This window comes from Heterodontus francisci, chromosome 33 (genome assembly GCF_036365525.1).
Source record: "Heterodontus francisci isolate sHetFra1 chromosome 33, sHetFra1.hap1, whole genome shotgun sequence".
Classification (NCBI taxonomy): Eukaryota; Metazoa; Chordata; class Chondrichthyes; order Heterodontiformes; family Heterodontidae; genus Heterodontus; species Heterodontus francisci.
This window is the reverse complement of record NC_090403.1, coordinates 23,930,668-23,955,382: the sequence shown is the minus strand read 5'-3', so window position 1 is coordinate 23,955,382 and position 24,715 is coordinate 23,930,668. Positions and strand designations below refer to the sequence as shown.

General features: G+C 43.5%; 1 protein-coding gene across 1 annotated transcript in view; it reads right to left on the bottom strand.

Annotated features, from left to right (window-relative positions):
* The window catches only part of LOC137348055 (26S proteasome non-ATPase regulatory subunit 11), a 97,508-nt gene extending 75,337 nt beyond the window's left edge, over positions 1–22,171 (bottom strand). The window contains exon 1 of the mRNA XM_068013180.1: positions 22,035–22,171. Coding sequence (XP_067869281.1) covers positions 22,035–22,128 — 94 coding nt within the window. The 5' untranslated portion in view covers positions 22,129–22,171. The remainder of the gene's footprint in view (positions 1–22,034) is intronic.
* Positions 22,172–24,715: the final 2,544 nt, after the last annotated feature.

Here is a 24,715-nt window from a genome sequence, read left to right as displayed (position 1 = left end):
CTTATGTGGTCTGGTCTACATGTGACTCCAGATCCACAGCAATGCAGCTGACTCTTATCTGCCCTCTGAAATGGCCTAGCAAGCCACTCATTTCAAGGGCAATTAGGGATGGGCAACAAATATTGGCCTTGCCAATGATGCCCACATCCCATGAAAGAATAATTTAAAAAACTGCCAAGTTGGGGGGTGGCATAGGCACCTGTTTTTAAAATGGCATTTACTAAAATACCTAGCAAAAAGTCAACATTAATTGCTTATCTAACTTTTGTTCAATAGATCATAGAACATATACATCTATATTTTAATACACAGCAGTAAAACCTAAATATCCGATGAGCCTTCTAAAACAGAGTATTTTTTCAAAAAATAGTGACAAAGGTAATTGGCTTATTAGTGACCAGTTTATCTGCTACGGTGCTGCTCACTCGGATCTGCTGCACTGCATGCTACAGGCATGCTATCATAACAGCTCTGCATAGGCCGCAAAGGTGCACTGTATCCTGATGTGGGAATTATGGAAATGGTTACTGTAGGAGGAGAGATTTGCCAATTTCAAGCTGTTTATCGCAGGGAGACACAAGAAAAACAATCAGGAAAAAAGCCTTGTCAAGCCATCAAAGTTTCCTCTGTCATTCAATGCACTCATGGTTGATAATCTACTTCAACTCCACCTTCCCATACTATCCCCATATCTCTTGATTCCCTTAGTATCCAAAAAGACTATGGATCAATGGGCTGAATTTTATGCCACCCCAGTGGGTCGGATGGTGGCGTCAGGGCTGCGTGAAATTGAGCGGGAGGCTCCGGGAGGCCTAACCGCCCCGTTCCCGCCTCTGATCAACTTTACGGCGGTTGGGTAGGAATGGCCAGCCGCCCGAGGTCAATCAAGACCCTTAAATGGCCACTTAAGAGCTCTCGCTCGCCTCCATAGGTATTTTACCCATGGCAAGCGGGCATGCTGGGGACATGAAAGGCCACCCAGCGATAGCTGCTGAGCTGCTGGCCTTTCCACGCGCCGGGTGGGGGGGGCCATGGCAGTCAGGCACCGAGTGCCTGATTGAGGGCTGCCTCCGCTTCCCAACCCACCCCGGACTCAAGGCGCACCCCCCACCCCCAAACAACCATTTCAGCCTCACCAGTGAAGGACCGATCTGCCTGGTGAGGCAAGCCCAACTTACCTTCCCTCCTGGATCTATGGTGTTGCTTGGGGTGCAGACATAGCAGTGGCCATCGCTCCCGGTGGCGCTACTGGGACTAAGAGCTGCTGACCAACTGATTGGCCGGCAACTCAATGAGGTGGGACTTCTTCCCTCCAGCGGGTGGAAGTCCCGCCTCGGAACAATTAAAGCCCAGGGACACGTAAAATGCAGGACGGATCCCCAGGCTAGGTGGAAGTGGGTTTGCCACCGACTTTTACGTTGGTGACAAATTCCCATCCGCCCAAGGTAAAATCCAGCCCAATTACTTAGCATCCAGTCTGTGGTAGACAATTCTAAGATTCACTGCCCTTTGAGTGAAGAAACTTCTCCCCACTTCAGTCCTAAATGGCCAACATGGTCTGTGATCTTTTCAAAAACTGATGAAAAGTCTGGCACACCTTGCCATAGTAGGAGGTAAAACACCAGGAGGAGCAGGAGCCAAAAGGAGAAAAGAGTCTGTGAAATAGCATGTAGAAGGGAATAGGATGATTACTAGACTGTCAGACAGCAACAAAACAGAGAAGAAATAATCCCAGAAGGAAGGAGCAAAAATGAGTTTCAGACTCCCAGGATACAAGTAGGACTCCACAGGATTGTGGAAAAGCATTGCGACAAAGAATCATGATTTTAACCAGATTTATTTAATATTTACCATTACTTTTTGTATAGTGCTACCTAGTGGTCAGAACCTGCAACTATACTGTGGCAGATGACATAGCAAAATGGAATTGGAAATGTTAACCATTTTATCTGTATAATATATTACAAATGCTATTTATACAGCTATATATTTATTTGAGCCAGACACACAGATCATGGCTACAGCCACTTTGTCTGAAATTAAACTTTCAGGTGGCTACCTGTCAGGGATGTTTGCGGATCTACAGTTCAGCAAATTAGCATGGCCAAATGTCGTACCTTCATCAGAAAGGCATAGTACTTGAGACAGGGCGCTCAAGGCTAGAGCGAGAGAATCATGGTGGGAGCGGAGGTTTAAAAAGCACACCAAAAGCCCAGAATCGGAGACCGGAGACAGAGCGAGAGGAGCAAGGCAAGAGCAGCAGGAGCGGAGCAGGGAAAAAAATCAAAAAGTGACAGTGACGTCACAATCAAGAGAGAGAGCAGGGAAACAGAGAGCCGCCGGGGTGAGTATACAGGTTACATTTTAATTTAATTCAAACATAACATTGAACATCACAGGCAAGCAACTACACTGTAGGACAGGGTATAAAGGAAGAAATAATGGCAGCTTGTCAGAAAGGGACAGTGATAATTACAGGGGATTTTAACCTACATAGAGATTGGAAAAATCAAATAGGCAGAGGTAGCCTAGATGAGGAGCACATAGAATGTTTTTGAGATAATTTCTTGGAACAATACCTCCTGCAGTCAACCAGACAGCAGGCTGTTCTAGACCTGGCATTGTGCAACGAGATAGGGTTAATGTATGACCTCATAGTTAAAGCGCCCCTAGGTAGCAGCAATCATATGACTGAATTTTACATTCAGTTTGAGGGAAAGAAGAGTGGGTCCAAGACTAGTATTTTAAACCTAAATAAGAGCAATTATGAGGGCACGAAAACAGAGCTAGCTAAAGTGAAATCGGGTTAAGGGATAGGTCAATAGAGATGCAGTGGCAGACATTTAAGGGGATATTTCAGAATACACAGAATAGATACATTTCACCGAGAAAGAAAAATTCCAAGGGTGGGATCCGCCATCCGTGGTTAACTAAAACAGTTAAAGATAGCATCAAATTTAAAGAAAAAGCCTATAATTGCACATAGATGGGTGGCAGGTCAGAAGATTGGACAGAATATAAAAATCAGCAAAGAATAACTAAAAGATTGATAAGGAAGGTAAAATTAGAGTATGAGAGAAAGCTAGCTAGAAATATAAAGACAGTTAATAAGAATTTCTATAGATATTTAAAACAGAAAAGAGTTAACAAAGTGAGCATTGGTCCTATAGAAAGCGAGTCTGGGGAATTAATAATGGATAATAAGGAGATGGCAAATGAATTGAACAGATATTTTGCACTATTGAGGATACAGGAAACATCCCAGTACTAGCTGTAAGTCAGGATATGGAAGGGAGGGAGGAACTCAAGAAAATTACAATCACCAGGAAAGTGGTACTTAACAAATTGTTGGAGCTGCGGACTGACAAGTCCCCGGGTTCTGATGGACTTCATCCTAGGGTGTTAAAAGAAGTGGCTATTGAGATAGTTGATGCGCTAGTTTTAATTTTCCAAAATTCCCTAGATTCGGGGAAGGTTCCATTAGATTAGAAAATAGCAAATGTAACTCCTTTATTCAAAGGGAGGAAGACAGAAAGCAGGAAACTACAGGCCAGTTAGCTTAACATCTGTCTTAGGGAAAATGTTAGAAGCTATTATTAAAGACGTTATAGCAGGGCATTTAGAAAAATTCAAGGTAACCAGGCAGAGTCAACATGGTTTTGTGAAAGGGAAATCATGTTTAGCCAATTTATTGGAGTTCTTTGAGGGAGTTACATGTGCTGTGGATAAAGGGGAGCTGGTGGATGTATTGTACTTAGATTTCCAGAAGGCATTTGATAAGGTGCCACATCAGAGGTTATTGCAAAAAATAAAAGCTCTTGGTGTAGGGGGTAAGATATTGGTATGGATCGAAGATTGGCTAGCCAAGAGGAAACAGAGAGTAGGCATAAATGGGTCATTTTCTAGTTGGCAAGATGTAACAAGTGGTGCACCACAGGGATCTGTGCTGGAGCCTCAACTTGTTACAATTTATATAAAAGACTTAGATGATTGCTAAATTTGCTGATGACACAAAGATATGTATGAAAGTAACTTGTGAAGAGGATATAAGGGAGCTACAAAGGGATATAGATATGTTAAGTGGGCAAAGACCTGGCTAATACAGTATAATGTGGGAAAGTATAAAATTGTCCATTTTGGCAGAAAGAATAAAAAAGCATATTATCTAAATGATGAGAGATTGCAGAGCTCAGATGCAGAGCGATCTGGGTATGACCACATCTTTAGCTTAGTTTTAGAGATACAGCACTGAAACAGGCCCTTCGGCCCACCGAGTCTGTGCCGACCATCAACCACCTATATATACTAATCCTACACTAATCCCATATTCCTACCACATCCCCACCTGTCCCTATATATTTCCCTACCACCTACCTATACTAGGGGCAATTTATAATGGCCAATTTACCTACCAACCTGCAAGTCTTTTGGCTTGTGGGAGGAAACCGGAGCACACGGAGAAAACCCACGCAGACACAGGGAGAACTTGCAAACTCCACACAGGTAGTACACAGAATTGAACCCGGGTCGCTGGAGCTGTGAGACTGCGGTGCTAACCACTGCGCTGCCCTGGAGTGGCAATAAAGGCCAATTCTAGAGTGACAGACTATTCCACAGGTGCTGCAGAAAAAATTGTGTGTCGGGGCTGTTACACAGTTGGCTCTCCCCTTGCGCTTCTGTCTTTTTTCCTGCCAACTGCTAAGTCTCTTCGACTCGCCACACTTTAGCCCCACCTTTATGGCTGCCTGCCAGCTCTGGCGATCGCTGGAGCACTGCGTACAGTACTGGTCTCCTTATTTAAGGAAGGATGCAAATTCATTGGAGGCAGTACAGAGAAGGTTTACTAGACTAATACCTGGAATGGACGGGCTGTCTTATGAGGAATGATTGGACAGGCTAGGCTTGTATCTGCTGGAATTTAGAAGAGTAAGAGGCGACTTGATTGAAACATACAAGATCCTGAGGGGTCTTGACAGGATGGATATGGAAAGGATGTTTCCCCTTGTGGGAGAATCTAGAACTAGGGGTCACTGTTTAAAATAAGGGGCCATCCATTTAAGACAGAGAAAATAATTTTTTTCTCTGAGGGTGGTGAGTCTTTGGAATTCTCTTCCTCTAAAGGTGGTGGAAGCAGTCTTTGAATATTTTTAAGGCAGAGGTAAATAGATTCTTGATAAGCAAGGAGGTGGAAGGTTATTGGGGGTAGTTGGAAATGTGGAGTAATCAGTTCAGCCATGAACATATTGAATAGCAGAGCAGGCTCGAAGGGCTTAATGGCCTACTCCTGCGCCTAATTCTTATGTTGATTTTTCTTTTTCTGCTACAGATTTAACGTAGGCACTTTACACACAAAATGTTTCATTACTTTGATAGCTGAATGCTTAATTCTTAAAATGTAGCTTTAGGATCAATAGCAACATAGTGCCTGCCAACAGCTCCCATAATTAACGATGCTGCTTAACTGAAAGTACGCTCAAGTATGTGTAGAAATTTACTTCATTAGAAAGCTGACAAATAAATTACGAAGAATTTACTGCCATTCAGCCCAACTTGTCTATGCCAGTGCTCAAGTGCCACACAAAAGCATGAGTCTCCACCCACCCTCTCGTCTATCTCTATCAACATATTCTCCATTCCTTTCTCCCTCATGTGCTTAGCCTAGCTTCACCGTAAATGTATCTATGCTATTAACCCTCCCAAGTTCCATACTGTAACCACTCTCTGGGTACAGATGACTAATTGCACTTTGAGCTTGAGGGTAAGAAGAGTGGATCTAAGACTAATGTTTTAAACTTAAAAAAAGGTAATTATGAGGGTTTAAAGACAGAGCTGGCTGAAGTAAACTGGAAAATTAGGTTCAGGGATAGCTTAGTCGAGATGCAGTGGCAGACATTTAAGGATAAATCTGACAACACTCAGCGATGTAGGTGTAGTGATCAGGGAAGGGGATTGTGATATACTTGATCAAATTAGCATCAAAAAGGAGGTGGTAGTATCTGTATTAGCAGGCTTAAAGGTGGATAAATCCCCAGGGCCAGATGAGATGTATCCCAGGCTGCTATGTGAGGCAAGGGAGGAGATAGCAGGGGCTGTGACACAAATTTTCAGATCCTCTCTGGCCAAAGGAGAGGTACCAGAGGATTAGAGGACAGCGAATGTGGTACCATTAAACAAGAAGAGTAGCAGGGATAAACCAGGTAACTACAGGCCAGTGAGTCTAACATCAGTGGTAGGGAAATTATTGGAAAAGATTCTGAGACAGAGGATTAATCTCCACTTGGAGAGGCAGGGATTAATCAGGGATAGTCAGCATGGCTTTATCAGGGGGAGATCGTGTCGAACAAGTTCGATTGAATTTTTCGAGGAGGTGACTAGAGGTGATGAGGGTAAAGCAGTTGATATAGTCTACATGGACGTCAGTAAGGCTTTTGATAACGTCCTGCATGGGAGATTGGTTAAGGAAGTAAAAGCCCATGGGATCCAGGGTAATTTGGCAAATTGAATTCAAAATTGGCTTAGTGGAAGGAGGCAGAGGGTGATGGTAGAGGGTTGTTTTTGCAATTGGAAGCCTGTGGCCAGTGGTGTACCACAGGGATCGGTGCTGGGACCCTTACTGTTTGCAGTGTACATTAATGATTTAGATGTGAATATAGGAGGTATGATCAGTACGTTCACAGATATCACGAAAATTGGTGGTGTCGTAAATAGCAAGGAGGAAAGCCTTAGACTACAGGACGATATAGATAGGCTGGTAAGATGGGCGGAGCAGTGGCAAATGGAGTTCAATCCTGAGAAGTGTGAGGTGATGCACTTTGGGAGATCTAACAAGGCAATGGAATATACAATGGATGGTAGGACCCTAGGGAGTACAGAGGGTCAGAGGGACTTTGGGGTGCTTGTCCATAGATCACTGAAGGCAGCAGCACAGGTAGATAAGGTGGTTAGGAAGGCAAGGTTAGTTATTAGCCAAGGCATCAAATATAGATGCAGGGAGGTTATGATGGAGCTGTACAAAACGGTGGTTAGGCCACAGCTGTAGTACTATGTACAGTTCTGGTCACCGCACTATAGGAAGGATATGATTGCAATGGAGAGGGTGCAGAGGAGATTCACAGGATGTTGTCTGGGCTGGAGCATTTCAGTTATGAAGACAGACTGGATAGGCTGGGGTTGTTTTCCTTGGAGTGGAGAAGGCTGAGGGGGGACCTGATTGAGGTATACAGAATTATGAGGGGCATTGATAGGATAGGAAGAAACTTTTTCCCTTAGCGGAGAGGTTAATAACTAGGGGGCATAGATTTAAGGTAATGGGCAGCAGGTTTAGAGGGGAGTTGAGGAAGAATTTTTTCACCCAGAGGGTGGTTGGAATCTGGAACACACTGCCTGAAGGGGTGGTACAGACAGGAACACTCACGACATTCAAGAAGTATTTATATGAGCACTTGAAATGCCATAACATACAAGGCTAGTGGCCAAGTGTTGGGAAATGGGATTAGTTAGGCCGGGTGCTTGATGGTCGGCACTGGCGCATTGGGCCTGTTTCTGTGCTGTAAAACGTATGAGTCTAGGTACAGCAAGTGATTAAGGCGGCAAATGCAATGTTGTCGTTTATTGCAAGGGGACTGGACTATAAAAGTAGGGATGTGTTGTTACAGTTGTACAGGGAATTAGTGTGACCCACATCTAGAATACTGTGTAGTTTTAGTCCTCTTAAGGAAACAATTGCATTGGAAGCAGTTCAGAGACATTTCACTTGACTGATTCCTGCGATGAGAGGGTTATCTGGAAGAAAGATTGGACAGGTTTGGTCTGCATTCATTGGAATTTAAAAGGATGAGGTGTGATCTGATTGAAACATACATGATCCTGAGGGGATTGACAAGGTGGATGTTGAAAGGATCTTTCCCCTGGTGGGAGAGACTAGAACTAGTGGGCACAGGTTAAAAATAAGCGATCTACCAATAAAACAGGGATGAAGACAAATTTTTTCTCTGAGGGTCACGAGTCTGTGGAACTCTCTTTCCCCGGAAAGCGACGGAGGCAGAGGTAGACAGATTCTTGACAAACAAGGGAATCAAAGGGTATCAGGGGTAGGCAGGAAAGTGGAATTGAGACCACAAACAGATCAGCCGTGATCTTACAGAATGGCAGAACAGGCTCGAGGGGCCAAATAGCCTACTCCTGGTTCTAGTTCGTATGTTCTCCGGAATTCTTCATTGGATTTATTAGTGACTAACATATTTATGGTCTCTAGTTTTGGTCTGCCCTACAAATGGGAACATCTTCTCTACATCTCTAACTGCAGTTTTTTTTTTGATGAGGTAGGAGAGGATTGATGAGGGTAATGTGGTGCACATGGGACTTCCAAAAGGCATTTGATAAAGTGCCACATAACAGCCCTGTCAGCAAAGTTAGATTCCGTGGAATAAAAAACAGTCGCAGCATGGATACGAAATTGGCTGAGTAACAGGAAACAGATGTGGGGTTCCCCAGGGGTTGGTGTTAGGACAACTGCTTTTCTTCATCTATACTGATGACCTAAACTTGGGAGTGCAGGGCATAATTGCAAAATTTGTGGACATTACAAAACTTGGAAGTACTGTGAACTGTGAGGAGGATAGTGATAAACTTCAAGAGGACATAGACAGGCTGGTGAAATGAGTGGACAAGCATCAGATTTAATTTAATGCTGAAAAGCATGAGATTCATTTTGGTAGGAAGAACAAGGAGATGCAATATAAAAAGAATACAATTCTAAACTGGATGCAGGAGCAGAGGGACCAGGGTATATGTACACAAATCAATGACAGCAGCAGGGCAGGCTGAAATTAATAAAGCATACAGGATCTTGGGTTTCATAAATAGGGCATAGAGTACAAAAACAAGCAAGTTTTGATGAATCAATATAAAATACCAGTTCGGCCTCAACTGGCGTATTGTGTCCAGTTCTGGGCAGCACACTTTTGGAAGGATGTGAAGGCAATAGAGAGGGTGCAGAAAAGATTCACAACAATGGTTACAGGGATGAGGAACTTATGTGGATGGGTTGGAGAAGCTAGGGCTATTCTCCCTGGTGAAGATAAGATTTGATAGAGGAGTTCAAAATCATGAAGGGTTTTAATAGAGTAGATAGGGAGTAACACTTCTTATTGGTGGAAGGATCCAGAATCAGAGGACATCAATTTAGGTGACTGGCAAAACAAGCAATAGCGACATCAGAAAATCTTTCTTAAAAAGTAGCAAGTGGCTAGGATCTGGAATGCACTGCCTCAAAGTGTGGTGGAGGCAGATTCAATCAAGGCCTCAAAAAGAAAACTACATAACTATCTGAAGAGAAAACATTTGCAGGGCTACAGGGAGAAGGTGGCAAGTGGGACTAGGCGAACTGCTCTTGCAGAGAGCTAGCAGAGACAGGACAGGCTGAATGGTATGATCCACCCCATCAACAACAACTTGCATTTATATAATGCCTTTAACATCCCAAGATGCTTCACAGAAGAGTTAACAAAATTTGACTCCAAGCCACATCAAGGGTTATTAGGACAGAAGCTTGTTTGGGGTGCGCCTTAAAGAAAGAGGCAGAGAGACAGCAAACCTCTTCATTTTCCAATTCACCTTTGACACCTAAATGCATCTGAATGGAAATCCAAACCTAAAACTGCAAACTTTACATTCAGCCAGAAACTTCATGAAAAACATATTCATGGTACCTATAGCTGCCTACTTTCCTGATTGTAGGTTGGATAAGTAATAACTTACACTCATAAAGCACCTTTCACATATCAAATATCACACTGTGTTTTAAAGAGAACAAAGTAAACAATACGAGAATAGGAGATGAGTTATGGAAGGTAACTGAATGTGAAGCTGAAAAAGAGGTAGGATCTGAGGCGCCAGCCAGTAACAGAAATGCAGTAGAAATGTCATTTTCAGCTAATAGGAGGAACACTGCATTCCAGCATGCTGTTAACTGGGAAGTTATATTTTGTATAAGTAAGTTTGATGCCAATTAATTTATTTAATGTGGCTTTCTTTTGGGCCTCCTTATCTCGAGAGACAATGGATACGCGCCTGGAGGTGGTCAGTGGTTTGTGAAGCAGCGTCTGGAGTGGCTATAAAGGCCAATTCTGGAGTGACAGGCTCTTCCACAGGTGCTGCAGAGAAATTTGTTTGTTGGGGCTGTTGCACAGTTGGCTCTCCCCTTGCGCCTCTGTCTTTTTTCCTGCCAACTACTAAGTCTCTTCGACTCGCCACAATTTAGCCCTGTCTTTATGGCTGCCCGCCAGCTCTGGCGAATGCTGGCAACTGACTCCCACGACTTGTGATCAATGTCACACGATTTCATGTCGCGTTTGCAGACGTCTTTATAACGGAGACATGGATGGCCGGTGGGTCTGATACCAGTGGCGAGCTCGCTGTACAATGTGTCTTTGGGGATCCTGCCATCTTCCATGCGGCTCACATGGCCAAGCCATCTCAAGCGCCGCTGACTCAGTAGTGTGTATAAGCTGGGGATGTTGGCCGCTTCAAGGACTTCTGTGTTGGAGATATAGTCCTGCCACCTGATGCCAAGTATTCTCCGAAGGCAGCGAAGATGGAATGAATTGAGACGTCGCTCTTGGCTGGCATACGTTGTCCAGGCCTCGCTGCCGTAGAGCAAGGTACTGAGGACACAGGCCTGATACACTCGGACTTTTGTGTTCCGTGTCAGTGCGCCATTTTCCCACACTCTCTTGGCCAGTCTGAACATAGCAGTGGAAGCCTTACCCATGCGCTTGTTGATTTCTGCATCTAGAGACAGGTTACTGGTGATAGTTGAGCCTAGGTAGGTGAACTCTTGAACCACTTCCAGAGCGTGGTCGCCAATATTGATGGATGGAGCATTTCTGACATCCTGCCCCATGATGTTCGTTTTCTTGAGGCTGATGGTTAGGCCAAATTCATTGCAGGCAGACGCAAACCTGTCGATGAGACTCTGCAGGCATTCTTCAGTGTGAGATGTTAAAGCAGCATCGTCAGCAAAGAGGAGTTCTCTGATGAGGACTTTCCGTACTTTGGACTTCGCTCTTAGACGGGCAAGGTTGAACAACCTGCCCCCTGATCTTGTGTGGAGGAAAATTCCTTCTTCAGAGGATTTGAACGCATGTGAAAGCAGCAGGGAGAAGAAAATCCCAAAAAGTGTGGGTGCGAGAACACAGCCCTGTTTCACACCACTCAGGATAGGAAAGGGCTCTGATGAGGAGCCACCATGTTGAATTGTGCCTTTCATATTGTCATGGAATGAGGTGATGATACTTAGTAGCTTTGGTGGACATCCGATCTTTTCTAGTAGTCTGAAGAGACCACGTCTGCTGACAAGGTCAAAGGCTACTACATTCTTAATAGTGCCATAGGCACCACCAAGGACAACAGGTAACTCAAAGTGAAATTTCATTAACACAAATCCATTGATGTTTAAACTTAAATACTGACCATTTACATCAGTAGCAGTTTGAAAGTTAACTCGTCATTAATTTTGTTAGTGACAGCACGAGATCAAATGAGAATATTTTGGTTTAGGTTTGCACTGCATGCGACAGAAATCTGCTCTCACTACATCTCACCAACACACTCATCACATTTGCCCTTGCCAAACTCACAGGTCACCAATCTCCCCATGGAATGGTCAGCAATTTCACCATGAAACAGTCATGCTGAAATTTTCATTCTTTTATAGCAAGATAAAGATCTTTCTAAAAAACTGTAAGACGGAATTGAGCATACATTTTCAGTCAAAAATTGTATTCTCAATCTCTTTTTCACCTGCCTTCCAAACCATCAGCGAGCAGACCAGAGCTGTGGATGTCTGTCAAAATAGTAAACTGCGAATTAAAACTAATAATCCAACCAAAATTTGAAGATTCAACTTCATTGTACAATTTTGAGCACCCTTTCAGCAACTTTTACTCAAGTAAACTTTGTAAATTTACAACTAGCATATACGACATATCTTTTAAATTATAAAACTAACAAAAGTTTCTAATCTATTACCACTTCATGTGTTGCTTCTGAAGCTGCATTCCTTCATGCAGGAAATCAACAGTTCTCACCAAAAGTAGCCGAAACAAACAAAGGTCATCTAGCTTTGCATTGGGATGCTGGCTAAACCAATTGCAAGGCATCACAGTCTTATTCTTCAACTAATCTAGCCTGTCAAACAGGGTGTCACAATGCAAGCCAGCTTTCAGAGCCAAGAACAGCTACTTCTACTTGTATAAGAACCTTTAATGTAGTGAAATGTCCCAAAACATGTCACAGGAGAGTTAACAAGATCTGACACTGAGCCTCACAAGGAGGTATTAGGGCAAATGACCAAAAGTTTGGTCCAAGTAATAAGATTTAAGGAGTGTCTTAAAGCAAGAAAAATGGTGGAGGGGTTATGGGGAAGGAATTCCAGACCTTAGGGCCTTGATAGCTGAAGACATGGCCAGCAACGGTGGAGCGATTAAAATCACAAATGCCAGACACTAGAATTGGAGGACTGCAGATATCTAAGAGTTATAGGGCTGGAGGAGATTACACAGATAAGGAGTGGAAAGGAGGGTTCAAGTCTAGAATAACAAAGGCATGAATGAGGGTTTCAGCAGCAAGTGAGCTGAGGCAAGGGCAGAGTCCAATGACGTTATGGAAGTGGAAACAAGACATCTTAATGATGACATTGATATGTGGTTGAAAGCTCATCTTGGGGTCAAATATGACATTAAGGTTACTAACAGTCTGATGCAGCCTCAGACAGTTTCCAGAAAGAGGCATGGAGTCAGTGGCTAGGGAATGGAGTTTGTGATCGGGACTAAAGACAATGGCTTCCAACTTCCCATATTTAGTGGGGGGAAATTTCTGTTCATCCAGTACTGGACGTCAGACAAGCAGTCTGACAATTTACAGAGACCGTGAAGGGGTCAAGAGAGGGGGTAGAACTGGGTGCTGTCAGCTTACACGTTTTCAAATGATTCTGCTGAGGGGCAACCAGAATTAATGGTGTGGGAAGATAAGCTATTGCAAGTAATCCTTAAAAATGGAACCAAGTGACAGCAGTCCCATCTCCTAGCTAGATGACAGTGGAGAGGCTTGGAACAGGACGGTGCAGTCACCATGTCAAAGGCTGCAGACAGGTCGAGAAGCACAAGGAGAGATAGTTTACCTTTGTCAGTGTCACATACAATGTCACATGATTTTGATAAGAGCTGTTTCGGGTACTGTGGCAAGGGTGCAAATCTGATTGGAGGGATTCAAACATAGCGTTCTGGGAAAGATGGGCACAGATTTTGCAGACAACGGTCAAAGCCTTTGGAAAGGAAAGAGATGTTGGGGATGGGGCAGTAGCTTGTGAGGACAGAGAGGTCAAGAGTTGGTTTTCTGAGGAGAGTGGTGATGATGACAATTAGATACATATGAATATAATCCAGATTTAACTGAAAATATAACACACCTTACACAGAGGCTAAAAATCCTTAACATTACATAAAAAGTGATATCCAAGAGAGGACAGTGGGTGGTAAGTGGGTACTGCACTAGGGGAGACGGAAAAGGGAAGATGTTCAGGAGCCGGTCAATACGCAAAGAGAATCTTCAAATGTTTTTAATATTGTAAAAGGAAAACACTGCACACAGGGAAAGAATCAAGCAATAAAAGACAGGATTTTGTGTATAGAGCAATCTATTTCATTAACGTCCACACATATTTTTATCACTCATATTGCAAATTATGCTGCACATGTCAAAATGTTTCTTTCATTTGCTTTAAAACTTTGTGCTGGCATAAACACATTTGAAGATGTAGTGAAAACCAATCACAACAAAGACTACTTGGATGCTATTTGAATGGGATCTATGATAGACATGTCATCCAAACAGCAATCTAAGGTTACCACTTTCGAATACAATAATGTTGGGGAGGTTGCAGTAAAGATGGTCAACACTGTCAGGAATGAGAAAAGGCCAGTTAACCCACTGAAACTCATTCCTCAATTTCATTACTCCTTCCTCATAACATCTGACTGCATCTCAGTGCTTGCATGTATATGGCGTCTTTCATTCCCTCAGAATGTCCCTAAAGTTTTACAGCCAAAGAAGCACTTTTGAAGTATGATCACATGTAGTAATATAGAAACACAGCAGCTAATTTGCACAAAGATAATCCATTCATTTTTCTATTTGTTCAAATAGCAAGCTAAAAAAGAAATGAATGATAATCCATTTCAAAATGTAACTGAGGGCTAAATGTTGGCCAAGAAACCTCTATTCTTCCTCAAATAATGTCACGGTACATGGAGCAGGGAGGGCCTTGGTTTCAAAAGAGCCACCCCTTCCCAAACAGTGCAGCACTCCTTCAGTAAAGCACTGTAACCACGAGCCTGGATTACGCACTCAAATCTTTGGAGTAGGATTTGAACCCCTGACCTTATGACAAGAGTTTTACCAGTCAGCTAAGGCTAACACCTTTGCTTCAATTACCTTGTTTGGTGGATTATTCAACATATTTATCACCCAGTAAAGAGGTTTTTACTGATATTTGATGCTTGCTGCTTGTTACTTCTCACTAACTTCCGTTTGCTCTCCTAGCTTGGACTAATAATCTGGGTTTACTCTACATTTTATACAATGCCATTCAGTGCACCTTAACAGGCTTTTTTCTATGCTGTGAAATTTATGTTCCTCAAAGCACTCATGCTGCACTGGACCACAGTGGCTAGCACCGCAGCCTCACAGCTCCAGCGACCCGGGTTCAATTCTGGGTCCTGCCTGTGTGGAGTTTGTAAGTTCTCCCTGTGTCTGCGTGGGTTTCCTCCGGGTGCTCCGGTTTCCTCCCACATGCCAAAGACTTGCAGGTTGATAGGTAAATTGGCCATTAGCAATTGCCCCTAGTATAGGTAGGTGGTAGGGAAATATAGGGACAGGTGGGGATGTGGTAGGAATATGGAATTAGTGTAGGATTAGTATAAATGGGTGGTTGATGGTCGGCACAGACTCGGTGGGCTGAAGGGCCTGTTTCAGTGCTGCATCTCTAAACTAAACTAAACCAATAACACACAGGAGCGGAATTCAGAAACTGTTCAAGTGAAAAGACCATGTAACAAGATATGTATGAAAAAATTAAAGTGTATGCTCCACCCAAGATGTCTTAAGGCAGAGAGTCATCCATCATTACATCTCCAGGCACGCTCAATCAAGTACAGGCTTACAGTATAAGAAAGATCAGCGTGTGCATATCTTCTGGACAATGACATGGACCGACAAGTTGACAGTAAAGTGGATCAAACAAATAATGATAATTATACCCACTTCAGGATTCTATTCATCATACGTCTCCTATTCATAATGATCATTTTAAACTCCCAACACCACACAATTCCCAATTCCTCACTTTTGGACTGGATATGTAGGCATCAAAAGAAAATTAAGGAAATTGGAATGAAGTTTTGGATTTAAGGTATTTCCTGACATGACCACTAAATTAGCTTCCCAAACGTTTTACCTTACCACAGCCTCACAGCTCCAGTGACCCGGGTTCGGTCCTGGGTACTGCCTGTGCGGAGTTTGCAAGTTCTCCCTGTGACCGCGTGGGCTTCCAGCGGGTGCTCCGGTTTCCTCCCACAGCCAAAGACTTGCAGGTTGATAGGTAAATTTGCCATTGTAAATTGCCCCTAGTGTAGGTAGGTGGTAGGAGATTGGGGGGAACTTGTAGGGAATATGGGATTAATGTAGGATTAGCATAAATGGGTGGTTGTTGGTCAGCACAGACTCGGTGGGCCGAAGGGCCTGTTTCAGTGCTGTATCCCTAAATAAATAAACCAACATTACCAAAATGGCTTTCAGGCATGCACCTCTACCAGGGGCAACTATCCAACTTCATAAAAAGTAAAAACAGGAAATGATTGAAAGATTTAGTACGTCAGTCAGCAACTGTGAAAATGAGCGTAGCCAATGGTGTTGTGACGAATTAGCACCGCAGCCTCACAGCTCCAGCGACCCGGGTTCAATTCTGGGTACTGCCTGTGTGGAGTTTGCAAGTTCTCCCTGTGTCTGCGTGGGTTTCCTCCGGGTGCTCCGGTTTCCTCCCACATGCCAAAGACTTGCTGGTTGATAGGTTAATTGGCCATTATAAATTGCCCCTAATATAGGTAGGTGGTAGGGAAATATAGGGACAGGTGGGGATGTGGTAGGAATATGGAATTAGTGTAGGATTAGTATAAATGGGTGGTTGATGGTCGGCACAGACTCGGTGGGCTGAAGGGCCTGTTTCAGTGCTGTATCTCTAAACTAAACTCATCTGCTTTCTCCACAGACATTGACTAACCCGAGGGCATTTCAAATTGTAGGTTTTTTTTGCTTTTTAATCTGCAAATGCAACTTTTCTCCCCGTTTATAAAGGCACACCCAACAGTCCCTAGCAAACAGTAGGATGGGCAACTTGTTACAAGCTGCAACAAATTATCTCCTTGAATGTGACAAAATGCAGTTCCACCCACAAATAAACATCAGGCTGAAATACATGGCATCTCTGCCTGGAACTGGGATAACAGAACCCCATCCCCTGACCAGCAATAGCATTAACACCAAACCCCACAATGACGAGTACATCAGCCTCCCCCACCACCACCCCACCCCTCAACCCCAACCAGTGAAGTGACATTATCTGTGTGTGAGCCTTGACAGAGTGCCAGCAGCCTCTAACTACTGGGGGGGGGCGGGGCAGAAAGAGAGAAAAGGGGCATTTCAGCCAAGCCTAATCCTCCCCTCGCCTTTAGAACTATTTATTTGCAAGGAGGGTAAATGCCAACACAGAATGGTTAGGCTGAATGGCCTGCTTCCATGTTATGGCGTCCATGTACTTCCATTATATCTATATATATGCACTTCTAAGGGGAGTCACTGGATGATGATCAGGAGCAGGAACACAGCCCAATTTTTGTTATCCTAATAAAGGTTAACTCAAGCACCCCTGCTGCTGCCCCAGCTGAGGTTAGTTAACTCATTGGAGAACAGCAATCAAACCAGGACCTACAGGTTTTGTTTGGTTCTATTACATACGAACATACAAATCAGGGGCAAAAGTAGACCACTTGGCCCCTCGAGCCTGCTCTGCCATTCAATAAGTTCATGGCTGAACTAATTCTCCACATTGCCACCTACTCCCGATAACCGTTCACCCCTTGCTTATCAAGAATCTATCTGCTTCTGCCTTAAAAATATTCAAAGATTCTGCTTTCACTGCCTTTTGAGGAACAGAATTCCAAAGACACGACCCTCAGAACAAAATTCTCATCTGTCTTAAATGGACGACCCCTTATTTTTAAGCAGTGACCTCTAGTTCTGGATTCTCCCAAAAAAGGAAACATCCTTTCCACATCCACCCCGTCAGGACCCCGTCAGGATCTTATATGTTTCAATCAAGTCGCCTCTTACTCTTCTAAATTCCAGCAGATACAAGCCTAGTTTGTCCAACCTTTCCTCATTCCAGGTATTAGTCCAATAAACCTTCTCTGAACTGCTTCCAATGCATTTACATCCTTCCTTAAATAAGGAGACCAATACTGTACACAGTACTCCAGATGTGATACATCCACTGAGCGAGCCATCAGGGAGATTTTCCACTACTTTTTTTGTGGGGCTATATAGTTTTAAACACAATATATTTCTTTCACATTTATTTGAAGACCAATTCACAGACATTGATGAATCACAATACCAGCTTCCTCTCAATTCAAACTATCTAATTTTTAAAATGCTAAATTCCTATTAGACTGTTACTTACTTAGATTTCTCAATTCAATCTTAGCACCAAAGAAATGGATCATCAAGACTGACTGCATTCACAAAAGTAAAGCTGTTTAAATGAATCACCTATTCTGGAATGCACCGTTAAATACAGACATAAAAATGAAAGACTTTTGTCAAGATTTCAGGACCAAAAGATCCCTCATCAAACTGGATACAGAACTGCCAATTTCACCAGTAGTGTGGTTTTAAACTAGTCTTGTATTTTTTTCAGGTTGACAACATGACTATACATGTCACAAAAACAATTTTGAGACTACTCTCTAAAGTGAGATAGAAATCAGCACACTTGAAAAGTGTGCAATTGATATTTATGTAGTGCACTGACTGTCTCAAATGCTCCACAACTGAAGCAGGAATTTAATGGGCAAGTGAAATTTTTGCACTTGAATTGTACAAGTGCAGATCAATGACAGATGACCACGCCGCCTCAGCTCATCTGCTGTTGAAACCCTCATCGTGCCTTTGTTACCTTTAGACCTGACTATTCCAATGCACTCCTCGCCCACCTCCTATATTATACCCTCCGTAAACTCAAGGTCATCTAAACGCACCAAGGAAGCATTCACCTATCACCCCAGTTCTCATCGACCTACACTGGCTCATGGCTAAGCAACGACCCAACTTTAAAATTCTCATCCCTGTTTGCAAATCCCTCCAAATTGCCTCCCTATCTCTAATCTTCTCCAGTCCCACAACCCTCCAATATATCTACATTCCTCTAATTCTGGCCTCTTGAGGATCCCCAATTTTAAATTGCCCCACCCCACCACTGACAGCCATGCCTTCAGCTGCCAAGGCTCTAAGCTCTGGAATTCCCTCCTTGAAGTTCTCTGCCTCTCTATCTGCCTTAAAGATGCTCTTTAAAACCCAACTCTAAACATGTTTTAAGTCATATGATGTAATATTTCTTTGTGGTTGTGTGTCAAATTAAGTGCTATAATGCTCCTGTGAAGCACCTTGAGATATTTTATTACGTTAAAAGCACTATATAAACACAATTCGCTAATGTAATAAATTAGTGAGACACGTCGGAGGCACTTTTCACTCCTCATAATAACCTAACAATTGGAAATGAGTATTTGGATTTTCAGTTACACAGCCAAATAAGTAAACTAAGAGGTTTTCATTATGAATAGCTTCACACTACAAGTTCTTGTAGATTGGTGCCACTATCAGAAAAGCATTCTGGCAAAATTAAATCTATTCAACAAGTGCTGCACACATGCAATCGAATATTTTACTTTCCAAGTTGAGTACAACAGAGTGCAGTCTCAAACTTTGTACTTGAGAGAGGACCAATCTAACAAAGAATTCACAATAACTTTTGTATATGGTGCTACTGTTAACACCAAAAGACTGCACAATAATGTTTGCCTTTTGTGGTGACCATAAATGTTTCTTCCAGAATTTCAGTGAGTCAAGAAGATAAATGAAAAAGTGTAATGAAAACAAGAACTGTTCTGAAGAAGGGTCACTGACCTGAACCGTTAACTCTGCTTCTCTCTCCACAGATACTGCCAGACCTGCTGAGTATTTCCAGCATTTCTTGTTTTTATTTCAGATTTCCAGCATCTGCAGTATTTTGCTTTTATTTAAATGAAAAAGTGTGATGCTTCCAAGCACAGCCAAATACTGACCACATTCAGAAACCAAAACAAGAAATGCTGGAACCACTCAGCAGGTCTGGCAGCATCTGTGGAAAGAGAAGCAGAGTTAACGTTTCGGGTCAGTGACCCTTCATCGGAACTGACAAATATTAGAAAAGTATTAACACCTAATTTGTACTAATGCTTTGTCTTTCAACACACCATTAACATATTGTTTGCCTTTGCTCCGTGACCTTTTGGTCAGCGATGCGGCCTGGTCCAATCTAGACCTCCTTTGTTACCTCTTGCCCCACCCCCACCTCACTTGCTTATAACCTGTGACTTTTCTAATATTTGTCAGTTCCGATGAAGGGTCACTGACCCGAAACGTTAACTCTGCTTCTCTTTCCACAGATGTTGCCAGACCTGCTGAGTGGTTCCAGCATTTCTTGTTTTTATTTCAGATTTCCTGCATCCGCAGTATTTTGCTTTTACATTCAGAAACCACTTTGTTTCACTAATGCATTTGGCATCATCTTCTAACCAAATCTGAACCCTGGTGAATCTGCTCTTCAACCTCAACTTGAGATCTACAGGTAATGTCACCGTTGGACAATGCAAAACCAAGACAGCACAAGAGTCTTGAAAGTAGGTTAAAACTTTGTTTAAAAAGTTAAAACAAAGACAAGTTGTTTCCAGTCACTAATAAAAAAAAAAGCCAAATCAACTTTACTTACAATGAGGTATCTTCCAACCAGGCTCAGCTGTTGCTGAACCAACTCAGTACAAAACTTCTCAAAACCAAAACAAGCCAATGAGATTTAAAAAACCTACAGAATTAGAACTGAATGAGATACTTTTGGGTCTACAAGATACAATTCTGCACTATAGTGCCATTAGAGACAACTCACGGACTAGCAGTAAAGTTTAAGCCTCGTGCTGAACGTCCGCAACATATCAAATAACAAAATTGATTTTTAATAGCAGATTTCAAGTTCTCATCACTTTTCCGATTTGTCAAAATTTTTCAACAAACCAAGTATCCAAAAACAGACAAAACATTAAATAAATATTTGGATGAAGTGTCCTACCCAAAGCTTTAACCCTTCAAACGCTGCCTGACATGAACATTTCCAGAAATTTGCTTTTAATTTATATAAAAATATTTGCTGATTGATGGAAAAACATCACTCACCTGATAGTAAGGATCTGATTAATTGCAAGGGATCCTATGAATCCTTCATGCCCACACAGGAACTGAGTGATTGTTTCAACTGTTTACATCTTCCAATTCTACAATACCACCCAGACAATGGAGTAGAAAATATTTGAAGTTTCAAAACGCAGGTATATTCAAATTGTACACATGGATACATGCTACGAATCTTAAAAATAGAATACTATGCTGTGGAAAACTGTTGATAACCAATGCAAAAAGCTACCACCACCACTTTCAGGTTATTACTTCATCAATTTTTATATGCACACGATCAACAATGTAATTGAATTCCAGTTCAACTTAACTGTGCATGTCATTAGTGTATGCACTCTGAACATTGTTCATTCATGTCATTCACATGTAAAATCTTTTTCAAGCACTAGTTGATCTGTTCTGGCCTACCCTACCCTCTCTACCTTCAAGCTGATGCAGCATTTTTTTTAAAGAACATATTGGATTTGGTGCTCACTTCTCCCCTTTGGATACCAGAAAAAGCACATAAATACAAGATAATTGGAGCAGTTACTTCTCAAAGCTATACTTCATTTACACAATTATCAATTAATGATTGCGAAACTGACATAAACCAGGAAACTGTGCAGTCTTCATACTAGTTTATTTAGATGAACAGCTTACATCAGAGTATTCAACTATCAAAGAAATTACTTGCCACAACCCTCTTCGCTCTGATTAGGACACAATGGGTAACTCCTGACTAAATAATGTGTGTTTTCCTTCCCAACACTACTTTCTAACTTGATCCTGTTCACAAACACTGACTGATCATAGGTGATATGTCTGTCCACTGATGACTCAGTAAATTGACTCACTGTTGCTTGTCCCCTTTCTCGGCATTCGGTCTCCCATAACCCTACCATTCCATTCCTGTGCATTACACTTTGATCTTTTAGTTTACTTTCGTAAACGTTGTTTTATGATATAACTTCGGGATAGTTTCTAATTGAAGGTCAATAGTTTTGCCAGTTGCCTCTCAATCCATGTTAAATTCCATTGAAGTGACTGTTTTCTACCAGTAGTAACTGGAGGAGAATCATGTGCAAAGCTGGGAGCCATACTCTAGGGAACCTGGCAGTTTCAAACCCTTCTTTCCCGGACTCTCCATTCATCCGCCTGTGGATTCAGTTGACCGACTCCCCACTTCACCGCATTTGTTGGGCAATTTGCCGTCTGTTGTGAGCCCTGGGCCCGGCTCTGTTGACCCACTGCCGGGTGCAGGGACAGTGGAGAGGGTGAGTGAATGAGTGAGTGTGAGTACAGACTAGGCCCGGCCTTGTACTCACAGTGAGTCAGCAGCGTTAGCCCCACGGCCCCGGCGCCTCTCGCCCGGCCTCCTGCTGTCTCTCCCCCGCCGCTGGCTGCTAACCGCAGCCTCCGCCACTCTCACTCACCGATACTGTGCAGGATGTCTATGGACGCGTTCCGGTCGGTGCTGACTAAGGACTGAGCGCGCTGGAACTCCACTAATGCCGCCGCCACCGCCATCTTTTTTTCCCCTCACCGACAATCACATCAACTCCCTCCCCTCCACCGCGCAACCTAACTTCCGAACCCCGCGCCGGCGTAACGTCATCTGAGTGATACTCCAATAACCCATTTAGTCATCTCGCCGTTGATGTCATCGCGCGTTCTAACCCAATCAACGTCAGCAAGAGGCGGTCCGGAGTGACGTTTCGAACTAGCAAGGTAGGTTACGCAGCAGGCGGCGCGGTGACGAAATATTTTCTGAGCATGCGCATTGTCTCTATGGGATTGTGGGTAATGTAGTTTTCCTTTGCACAGACCAGCCTGGAACATCATGATCGATGACTCACAGAATCGTTACACCGCAAAAGGAGGCCATTCGGTCCATTGTTTCTGCCCCTATCTCCGAATGAGCAATTCACCTAATGCCATTCCCCCCCCCCTACTTCTCGTGCACATTCTTCCTTTTCAAATAACAGTCTAATTTTTTGAATACCTTGATTGAACCTGCCTCCACCACACTCTCAGGCAGTGCAGTCCAGTCCTTAACCACTCGCTGCTGAAGATTTTCCTTATGTCCCTTTTGCTTCTTTTGCCAATCACTTTAAATCTGTGCCCTCTCGTTCTCGATCCTTTCACGAGTGAGAACAGTTTCTCTCTATCTACTCCATCATTATTTTGAAGACCTCTATCAAATCTCCTCTCAGCCTTTTCTCCAAGGAAAACAGTCCCAACTTCTCCAATCTATCTTCATATCTGAAGTTCCTCATCCCTGGAACCATTCTCGTGAATCTTTTCTGTACTCCAATGCCTTCACATCTTTCCTAAAGTTCAGTGCCCAGAACTGCACACAATACTCCAGCTGAGGCCGAACAAGTGTCTTATACAAGTTCAACATAACCTCCTTGCTCTTGTATTCTATACCTCTATTAACATAGCCTAGGATTCCTTTTTTTTTCTTTTGGGCCTCCTTATCTCGAGAGACAATGGATACGCGCCTGGAGGTGGTCAGTGGTTTGTGAAGCAGCGCCTGGAGTGGCTATAAAGGCCAATTCTGGAGTGACAGGCTCTTCCACAGGTGCTGCAGAGAAATTTGTTTGTCGGGGCTGTTGCACAGTTGGCTCTCCCCTTGCGCCTCTGTCTTTTTTCCTGCCAACTACTAAGTCTCTTCGACTCGCCACAATTTAGCCCTGTCTTTATGGCTGCCCGCCAGCTCTGGCGAATGCTGGCAACTGACTCCCACGACTTGTGATCAATGTCACACGATTTCATGTCGCGTTTGCAGACGTCTTTATAACGGAGACATGGACGGCCGGTGGGTCTGATACCAGTGGCGAGCTCGCTGTACAATGTGTCTTTGGGGATCCTGCCATCTTCCATGCGGCTCACATGGCCAAGCCATCTCAAGCGCCGCTGACTCAGTAGTGTGTATAAGCTGGGGGTGTTGGCCGCTTCAAGGACTTCTGTGTTGGAGATATAGTCCTGCCACCTGATGCCAAGTATTCTCCGAAGGCAGCGAAGATGGAATGAATTGAGACGTCGCTCTTGGCTGGCATACGTTGTCCAGGCCTCGCTGCCGTAGAGCAAGGTACTGAGGACACAGGCCTGATACACTCGGACTTTTGTGTTCCGTGTCAGTGCGCCATTTTCCCACACTCTCTTGGCCAGTCTGGACATAGCAGTGGAAGCCTTACCCATGCGCTTGTTGATTTCTGCATCTAGAGACAGGTTACTGGTGATAGTTGAGCCTAGGTAGGTGAACTCTTGAACCACTTCCAGAGCGTGGTCGCCAATATTGATGGATGGAGCATTTCTGACATCCTGCCCCATGATGTTCGTTTTCTTGAGGCTGATGGTTAGGCCAAAATCATTGCAGGCAGACGCAAACCTGTCGATGAGACTCTGCAGGCATTCTTCAGTGTGAGATGTTAAAGCAGCATCGTCAGCAAAGAGGAGTTCTCTGATGAGGACTTTCCGTACTTTGGACTTCGCTCTTAGACGGGCAAGGTTGAACAACCTGCCCCCTGATCTTGTGTGGAGGAAAATTCCTTCTTCAGAGGATTTGAACGCATGTGAAAGCAGCAGGGAGAAGAAAATCCCAAAAAGTGTGGGTGCGAGAACACAGCCCTGTTTCACACCACTCAGGATAGGAAAGGGTTCTGATGAGGAGCCACCATGTTGAATTGTGCCTTTCATATTGTCATGGAATGAGGTGATGATACTTAGTAGCTTTGGTGGACATCCGATCTTTTCTAGTAGTCTGAAGAGACCACGTCTGCTGACGAGGTCAAAGGCTTTGGTGAGATCAATGAAAGCAATGTAGAGGGGCATCTGTTGTTCACGGCATTTCTCCTGTATCTGACGAAGGGAGAACAGCATGTCAATAGTCGATCTCTCTGCACGAAAGCCACACTGTGCCTCAGGGTAGACGCGCTCGGCCAGCTTCTGGAGCCTGTTCAGAGCGACTCGAGCAAAGACTTTCCCCACTATGCTGAGCAGGGAGATTCCACGGTAGTTGTTGCAGTCACCGCGGTCACCTTTGTTTTTATAGAGGGTGATGATGTTGGCATCGCGCATGTCCTGGGGTACTGCTCCCTCGTCCCAGCAC